General features: G+C 41.8%; 1 protein-coding gene across 10 annotated transcripts in view; it reads left to right on the top strand.

The window, feature by feature from the left end:
• The first annotated feature begins 883 nt into the window (after window positions 1-883).
• Window positions 884-9,902, top strand: part of LOC130183732 (uncharacterized) — a 55,644-nt gene continuing 46,625 nt past the window's right edge. For 7 of the 10 annotated variants that reach the window (XM_056399375.1, XM_056399372.1, XM_056399376.1 and 4 more), the window contains exon 1: window positions 976-1,146. In XM_056399375.1, coding sequence (XP_056255350.1) covers window positions 1,119-1,146 — 28 coding nt within the window. In that variant the 5' untranslated portion in view covers window positions 976-1,118. Of the gene's footprint in view, window positions 1,147-9,902 lie in introns of all 10 variants that reach the window. The other 3 variants (XM_056399370.1, XM_056399368.1, XM_056399369.1) reach the window with 1 other exon arrangement.

Below are 9,902 nucleotides of genomic sequence, written 5' to 3'. Positions count from 1 at the left end.
CAGTAACACCACAAACTAACCATAGCTCCCATAAGCTTAAGAGGCCTGAAATTTCACACAGGTGTTTTCAATAATATGTAGAGGGGGTATGGTGATTTTTATAGTTCTTGCATGAAGTATGTTCTAGTTATTGTTACCAAATAAGACTTTTTTCAGGAGATGACAAAATAATACTTTTTGAGCCTTGTATGAACTGACAGTTTAAGTTGTGCTTTAGTCTCAAGTTAAAAAAGCATTTTCAGAAACTAGAGGAAGTTACCTTTCAAATTATGTCTCATATGAGCATTTTAGCCTTACATTTCCTCTATTATAATAGATGCCTACTAGTAATTTCAATAAACACTGAACATTATAACCTTCATGAGGGCAGGATTCACAGCAGGACTGTTGTATTACACCTGATGGATTTTAACCAGGTGTATCTAAGAAGCTGGCAAATTGGAGTGTATTCATTAATTTTTTTTTTATCTGCAAGAGTTTCTGAGCTGCGTTTATTCCATTACTGTTAACTATAATATCAATGCCACATGTACATGTAGGCTATTTTAACTTATGAAAATCTGAACATTTTAAAATGATGATGTAAAAATAATCCTCCAATGTTGGTATTATTTAATGATAACAAAAACCTACAACACCAACAGCTTTAACATGGCACTTCACCTTCTTGTTTGTGCATAATAAGTTAATCTACCTTTGCCAGCTTCTTGTATTTGTGTACCTGTGTTCATGTGTCCGTCTGCATGGATGTGTGTGTGCGAGAGAGAGAGAGAGAGAGAGAGAGAGAGAGAGAGAGAGAGAGAGAGAGACAGAGCGACATAGACAATGACTGGAGGAAACAGGAGTGTGTGACGATGGTAGAGAGAGAGGGAGAGAGAGAGAGGGAGCGACGCGGATGACACGCACACACACACCCTCTGTGTTTCTCACATACGGAGGAGAGGAGGACAGTGAAGAAGAAGAGGGAGAGAGGAGGAGAAGAAGAAGAAAAAGAAGAAGAAGAAGAAGAAGAGGAGAGGGGAACGCGCAGAGAGAAAGAAAGAGAAACCCGGGGAGAAATGCCCGCTGGACGGATGGATTTTATTTTCCCCGAGCTGTACGAGCCTCTGTAAGACAACATGGGCTGCATAGGATCCCGGACGATCAGTAAGAACACACCGCTTTAAATTCTGCCATGTGGAGGGATGGATGGATGGATGGATGGATGGATGGATGGAGACAAGCATTGGTTTTGCAGGGCGGAGATGTAAAGAAGAAGGGCAGAAGAAGAGGAATGATGATAAGAATAGAAGATGAGGCACCGGCTAAAATAAACCAATACTTCTATAATAAACCTGCAGGGAGTTGCAGCGCTTCAGACCTGCTTTCTGCTTCTGCCGGTCACATGCGGTGTCTTTTTGGAGGGTGTAGTGTCTGCATAGTTTACTATAGGGATTACTAAAGCATCTGAGTGTGTGCATGAGTGTGTGCTTTTGGAGTGTGTGTGTGTATGTGCGTGTGTGCGTGTGTGTTGGAGCGGAGACGAGAAGGGGAGAGGCGGGACAGACAGGCAGCAGGAGGGATGTGAGCGGAATAAGATGCGGCTTGACGTTTTTCGTCTCCACATGGATGACACCAGGGAGGCAGGCAGTGTGTGTGTGTGTGTTGTGTGTGTGTGTGTGTGTGTGTGTGTGTGTGTGTGTGTTTGTGTGTGTGTGTGTGTGTGTGTGTGAGTAGGAGGAGGAGAGAGAGAGAGAGCGAGACCTCCGCCTTGACATAAAACTAAGGTCATTGTGTGCTGGGTGTCTGAGAAAATTCCCCTCTCCTCCCTCCTTTCCTGTCTCCTCCTCCCTCATCTCCTCCCTCCTTCCACTCTCTCCCCTCTTCCCTACTTTCCTTCCATCCTATCCTCCCCTCTTTCATTCCTTCCCTCCCTCCCTCTTCTCCTCCCTCACCTCTTGTCTCTCTACTGTGCGTCATGCAACGACGTAATAAATTGAAGACGCAGGCAGTGCACACCGGGTTATGCACGCACACACACACACACACACACACACACACACACAAACACACACACACACACACAGTTATGAACAGGAGGCTCAGAGCAGGACTCGTGCAGGATGAGTCAGAACCGGGCTGGTAAACTCAGGTGTGAGTGTGAATGCTCTGCACATGTAGGTCAATTCTGCAAAGTCAATGGTGCCGCCAGCTACACACAGTTATACACTATACCTGTGAGGACCCTTATTGACACAATGCATTGGCCCTTAACCTAAGTTACTGAAAGATGCAGGTAAAAGCAATAAAACAGTAAAATACACAAAGTAAGAGAAACAGTAAAGAACTATTAAAATGCAGTGTTAAGGATAAAAAATATGAAGTGCAGCTTTAGAATTTAATTAAAAGCTATGGCAAATGGATGCACCTTAAATTAAGGAATTAACATTGGCTTTCATGCACTGACAGTGCTCACTGCTCTACTCCAGTGGGTCATAAATGTTTGCTATCAACTGACTCTGCAGGTCACTAATAATTTGATTTGTGCAATATCTGTGTGGGCAGCCACTGAAATAGATGCTAATATCACCTCACCTACACTGGCAGTTAACCAGCTTGACAATGTTATCTGTTGCAAGCCCCATAGATATACCAGAGAGTAACATACAAACCACAGAGGTCACAAGAGTAGCTGATTTTCAAACAGTTTGGTCATTTGTCCGCACAACTACTGGACGCATGAAGGAAAGACAGCTAATGCTCATCGGACAGCCTCCTTTGTATAATTGTAGCTCACAGGTTCGATCCCTGGCTCTTCATGTGTTGAAGTGTCCTTCAGGAAGAGCCTAAACCTCAAATTGATCCTAATAGTTGGGGCAGCACCTTGGTGGCTTAAAGCTCTAAATACAAAAAAGACAAACACTGAGACAGCACTGAGTGTCCATAACATGACCATGAACTTGTGGGAACAACTGGAAATAATCAGCACTAATATTAGCAAGCCAAACAATGGGTGGTCCTAGTTATTGAATACTCTAAAGGAGAGTTCTAAGGGGAAGTTTTGGTTTTACTTTGTTTCTCAATAAGGGAAAAAAAACTCATTGGCTATAGATGACTGTTGACCCAGGTCAGTCACCAGCACCAAAGTTAAAGGAGCTTCTCTAAGCAACACTGCCTCTTGAACATCAGTTAACTGCTACTATAGGGAAACACCCATCGCTGTTTCCACAAATATGTCCAAAAACTGTTCTATTCTCTGTTGAAACACAACAGCTGCAGTATCATCATTGTTTATGTTCCCTTATACAAGCAATGAAGGGAAATCAAATTTTAGTTTGACTTCAACTCTAAAACCAAGCCTTAAACCTCAAACAGCTTTTGAAGAAATAAGGATCAGAACAAAATGTCCTCACTTTCCACAAATGTCCTCACTCTCAAGGTCTAAAACAAAGTCCTCAGAAAGACAGAAAAACAAGAGCACACCGACACACACAGCTTTAATTTTCTACAGAAGCCGCTTCGCCACAGACACTAAGACCCAACAGACACACTTCAAACTGCTCAGCTGTCTGTTCAAGGAAAGCGCGGTCACTCCTGTGTGTGTGTGTGTGTTTGTTTGTGTATCTTCATTTCCCATTAATAGAAGCATACAGCTGGTGTGCCCTGCCTCCACATGCTCATGTATGCAGACACACACACTGTACCAGAGGATGATCACCTCCCTCTGTCTTTTAAATGCTCCATCAAAGCCTCATCAGGTCCTTCATGAAAACAAATTGAGGCTGCTGGGGGATTTATATAAATAAAGGGAGGGAAAATTTGACCTTTGATTGTCATTGAGCCAGGCGGAAGGACAGCGAGGGATGGGGGGAGGAACAGAGGTGGCGGTTGGTCAGGAACGACATGGAAAGGGAGACTATGGAGACATTTTTTTAAAGAGCTGGAGCTTGTGGTGTGAAGAGCCAAAAAAACCCCCCCAAAAAAAACATCCTGATGCTTTTTGGTTTCATAAGTGGGTGTGTTCCCCTTTGTGTTTAGCTTTCTGCTCTCATCTTATCTCCTCTGACTGTCTCTCTCTCCCTCCCTTCCTCTCCTTCTCTCTCCATTATTTGCAGAGTGAGAAGTAGATCAAAGCATATTACACTAGCTATGTGCTGGGCACATTATCTCACTCTGGTTCATATTCTCATTTTTGGAAACGCATGCTCCAGACGGCGTGAAGAGTGAGATGAGAGTGAGGTCGATGGAGTCTGCAGCAATGCTTCAGGTTTTCTTTCAATCTGGACGGAACACAGGGGGAGACAGAGCAATAAAATGCAGTGTCGTTTAAGGAGGGAAAAGTATAAAAAACAATGAATCCGACTGTTGCATCTACCATAGGATTGTAGCTATACTAATAATCCATGACATTTAATGCAAATGTTCATTTTGCTTCAGGAGTAGCTGCAACTTAATGATGTGATTCAGTCTGTTTCCAGTTTAGAGTGTAGGGCTGCAGGCACTATAGTCTGATTTGCTGTGCAGGAACTGAGTTGTTTGCACAGTTGGTGTTACTGTGTGTGAGTCACCTACAGAAACCAGAATTTGTTAACACAAAATCAAAGGTAAGAGACCCCACAGTCCCATACAAACTGCTAGATTATCTCTTGAGTGTGCGGTGCAGGAAAACCACATCATTAAACATTTAGCAAGAGAGATGAAGACATAAAGCAAATATATAGATAGATTTTATCTAACCTTGACAAAGTATTAGCATTGTTGGGATGAGTACATTGAAAAACTTAGAAAAAATGCACACCTATTCTGGGGATATGACAGGTGTTTTTATTGTCTTTGTCTTACCAATTCATTGAACCAGCAAATTTTAGGCAGATAAACTTTAAAGCTATAGCCATTTTCATATCTGCTGCTGCTTTGGTTTAATTTAGACATCTAATTATACTAAATAAACATCTTCATCTTTCATGGAAAATGGGATGCAAACCCTGGTCTCTAAGGTTGGTTTCAAACACTTTGTACGTGCAATCATCCATCCCAATCTTCCCATAGTTTGTTTTCAGCTGTTTGAACAAATAACCAGTGATAGTTCTCTGATAGTCTTCATTCATCTGACTTAACTAGTTTGTATCCAACCTCTTGATGCTTTTCTGCAATTTTGTTTACACATGTACATTTTATGTTCTAGATATGAAACTCACACTTTTATCCAGAAATGCATTATTTATACGAATTATCGGAATTGCATTAATTATACGAATAATCACAAGTCTGACAATGCTCACACAAACACCCTTAAAGTTGCCATATGTAAGTTTCGCTATTGCTACATAGCCAACGTTAGCTACATAGCCAACGGCTAGAAGAAATGTTGCAAGTTCAGCATCAAACTTGTGGTGGAAAGTAACCCTCTTTCTATCACTTCTTTTCTTCTACTAAAGATAGCATGCTAACCAGCTAGCCCTGGCCCGTCCTCTTTCGTAATACCACTTTGCAATAGTGAGTCACTGTATCGCCCGGAAGAAGTAGCACATAACGGAATGAAGTTTGATGCTTAACTCACAATGTTTCTTCTAGACTGGTAAGTAATCAGCCGTTAATGCTAACGCTGGCTGCTGTAGTACTTTCTGATTACTCAACATAGACTTACAATGTGGACAAAATAAGTCCCAGATTGGCAACATAAGAAGGATCCTGGGTCAGAGTGTCCTTTAAAGTCTATAAAATGCTCAAAGGTCAAATATTCACGTCTAAATTAAAAAATGTCTCTTAATAATAATAATACATTTTATTTGGCAGCGCCTTTCAAAGCACTCAAGGACACAGAAGATTAAAAACACAATAAAAATAATAAAAACAACAGACAGTTAAAAAGAAAGCAATGAAATTACAGCGAATATGCAGATAGATTGAAACAGATGAGTTTTGAGTCTTGATTTGAACTGGGGTAAAGAAACTTGTGGTTCTCCTGTAGACTAAGTGTTGATGGTGCCTTGTGTAACCAACTTAACCCATCAAATACGTGAGTTTGTTAAATGGTTTATATTCAGAAAACAAGCAAGCATGCAGCATGAAGAAGCAGAAAATATTGCCACTGTGTAGCTCGTATTATGAGAAAAGGCAAAACCAAAACAGTACCATAACAGATCCATAACGAGGCAGAGGATGGACTCGTTGGAGAGTGAGAGAAGGCTAACTAAGACAAGGAACTTGTTGTTTTATCAATAGAAATAAACTGTTTCATGGGCCAATAAAGCCGCCTCTCTCAGTGAAAGCAGGCAGTGCAGTAAAATCAGTTTGAAGGGTTGAACAAAAGTGTTGTAAGGATCAACAGACAAACTATCTAAAATAGTGAACTTGTTAAATCGGTCAGGATGATAGGACAGCTCCCCCTCCCAACCCAACTTATTGCCTGCAGAATATTTCCTGCTGCATTTCTTGTGAGGAACATCTATTCTTATATTAGGCCTGAGTTAGAGCGGCTGCTGCTAAAAATAGATCTGGGGTAAAAGAGGGAGGTCAATGAGAGATGGAGGGAGGGGAGAGGAGGGAAAATGTTACAGTAAATATCGGTCAACAGCTTTCTCTTTCCCTGTATTTCCTCTCCCCTCGTTCACATCCCTCCTTTGACTTTGTGCAAGGGAATCAAATGTTCACTCAAAGAAAATATGTCTCTTCTCTCTGGTGATCAGTGGAAAACAATACAATAAATCAGTACAATACAATTCATATTGTATTTTTCCATTACCTCAGTGAATTTGCAGTATCATCGTTGTTCAGTCTTTCAATGCTATATTGTTTCCCTCAGCTGTGTGTTTCTCGTGGAGTGCCATTTAACCAGAGCATCACTGCCTGCCACTACACTCAATTATCCTCCAGTTACACTGGAGCTGATGTGTAGCAGTCATCACTTAGACAGCAGGACAGTCACAGAGAATGGCTTTCAGGAAGACAGTTGCCTCTCCATCTCCGAAGACTTCTGTGGTTGACAAGCACTTCTGCAAAAACCGACAGCAATCACAGAGAAGAGAAATCTTCTCTCTGGTCTGTTTGATGTGCTGAAAGACTGTAAATTGTCATTGCAGTCTGTTCACATCCACTGTGTGAGAGATCTTCCCTGCAGATTTCAAACTGCTTTACCTGGAAAACAAAATCTGTACTGCAATGCAGCTGAGTCTAGACTGCGCCTAAATATATCTGTTCAATGGATAACCTCTCAGGATTTGATATATCAGGGAACTTAAAGACTTAATGTGTGTTATTTCTGTGGGACATTATTACACCAAATGATGTAATATCAGTCTTCAAAATGGGAACGGACCTCTTCCAAAAGTCTCCAAAGGCATACCAGAGAATCTGGTTGGTGATAGATACGGACTGACTGGTAAACTGACTGATTTTTCACTGTGAATGGACCACAGGCCTACACGCTGTCAGTCACCTATACTGACTTTATTTACAACATTTTGCTGATCTTTTTTTTTGTTCTTTCACAGTCTTGAAAAGGAAAAGTTACCAAATGACACCCTTTCAAGCATTTGTGGATGAATTTTTGTTGGACAAAGTTCATGAATGCTAAGAGTAGAGCCAATGCCAAAAGGCATGTGGTTAAGATGTCCCCCGAGTGCCTTCCAGTGGAGGTCTTCCGGACACATCCAACTGGGGTAGACCCAGAACACCCTGGAGAGATTATATATCTCATCTGGCCTGGGAACACCTCATGATCCCCCAGGATTGAGCTGGAAAACATTGCTAGAGAGGAACATCTGGACTATTTTGCTTGACCTGCTGACACAGCGACCCGACCTTGGATAAACAAAACAAAATGGATGGATGGATGGCCAGAAGCTGCACTAGTGGAGTTAGACAAGCATGGATGATGGCTGGAGTACTGAGTGGGCCATGCCATTCAGATGAAACGTGTAGTAACCGTTGTAGTTTTGCCTGAGCATACAGACTGTAGATATAAGGCCAGGTCAACACGCTGAGTATCTGCTCTTTTCATTTGGGGGAGGGCAGGACTCAAAAGCAAGGTACGTTACTGTACCTCAGGGTAAGAGAACAGTATCAACATTGGGTCCAGTAGATTTATCACAGCACAGCCTCATACCCAGAAGGGGGCAGTTAAAACACAAACACTCAGTCTCCACAGGAACACTCACCAGAGATTTTATTGAGTACTGATAACCAGATATTTCAGGAATCTCTACAGAATTAACTTGGATTTCACCACTTGAAGAATTAAAGTTCAGTTTTGATGTTGGAGGCAGTAGTAAAAAAAAAAACTTAACTCAAGGTCCACTTACTAGCTTTTTCTGCAGCTTTTGAACTGCATTTCCTGGTCTTCCTCAGCAGATGGAACCATCTAGTGATCACAGGTGGTCATATACAGTGCTGCTTGAAAGTATGTGAACCTTCCAGAGATGGTCACTGTTTTTGTAAAAAACATTAAAAGAACCTTATTTAACAGACATCCAAATCCTAATTTGTAAAGCACACTTTCCAAATACTGGACACACACACAAAAAGAGATATTTTTCCATTATGTAATTCAACAAATGTGGTTTATTTCACAAACACTGAAAATGTAACATGTGCAAAAGTATGTGAACTCTTCTATTAGTAGCTTGTGGCTCCTCCTTTTGCAGCCATTACTTCAACCAAACGTCTTCCGTAACCTCTAACCAGTCTCTCGCATCTGCTTATGGGGATTTTTGCCAACTCCTCCTTGCAGAACTCAGCCAGTTGAGAGAGGTTGGAGGGACATCTTGCATGTACGATCTTCTTCAGGTCTCGCGATTTAGATCTGGACTTTGACTGGGCCAATCCAGAGTACGAATCCTCTTTCTCTGAAGCCATTCCTTTGTAGTTTAGCTGGAATGCTTCGGGTCATTGTCTTGTTGCATAATCCATTTTCGTCCCAGCTTCAACTGTTTGAATGATGGCAGGAGATTCTGGTCAAGAATTTGTTGATATGCCTGAGAATTTATGGTTCCTTGGATAATATGGAGTCGCCCAGTTCCAGAAGCAGAGAAGCAGCCCCAGAACTTCACATTTCCACCACCATGCTTCACTGTTGGGAGGAGGTTCGTTTCTTCATTTGCAGTGTTGGCTTTTCTCCAAACATGGCGGTTTTAATTGTGACCAAGTAACTCTACTTTAGACTCATCTGTCCACAGAATGGACTCCCAGAAGGCCTCTGGTTTGTCCAAGTGCTCTCTGGCAAAGTTGAAACGGGCAGCTTTGTTCTTTTTTGAGAGCAGAGGCTTAATCTAGCAACCCTCCCATGAATGCCATGGCTATTCAATTGTCGTCTGATCGTAGACGAATGCACATTTGTCCCAGATGCTACCAGAGAGGTCTGCAACTCTGTAGAGGTGATGTGTGGGTTGGCCTTTACCTGATTTATTATTTTTCTGGTGGCTCTGGGTGATAGTTTTGATGGGCGCCCACTTCTAGGCAGAGTTGTTGTCATGTTGAAGGCCCTCCATTTGTAAATTATTTGTCTTACAGTCGATGGATTGAGCTGGAATCTATTGGAGATGGTCTTATATCCCTCCCCAGACTGATGGGCTGTCACTACCCTCTTCTTCATGTCCTCGGATATCTCCTTTCCTCTCGGCATTGTTGATGTGTATGGGACCAAGTTGGTTTGGTTTGGTTTCCTCTCTCTTTTAATTAGTGCAGGCCAATCCCTTTCCCAAGGATGTCTCATTTCATTGGTCTACTGAAATGATTAATTAAGCACTCACATATATTTCACCTGAGTCTGTTACCTGCTTGACTTAACCCGTGCAGCTGGGGATTCACTTACTTTTGCACATACACTAATTCCATGTTTCATGTAGTTTTTGGGCTACTTAAACAAGTTCCACTAAACAAGTACAAGCATTGATGAAACATATATCTGACATTTCATACATAAA

This window comes from Seriola aureovittata, chromosome 16 (genome assembly GCF_021018895.1).
Source record: "Seriola aureovittata isolate HTS-2021-v1 ecotype China chromosome 16, ASM2101889v1, whole genome shotgun sequence".
NCBI classification, from domain to species: domain Eukaryota; kingdom Metazoa; phylum Chordata; class Actinopteri; order Carangiformes; family Carangidae; genus Seriola; species Seriola aureovittata.
This window is presented reverse-complemented; position numbering and strand designations above follow the sequence as displayed.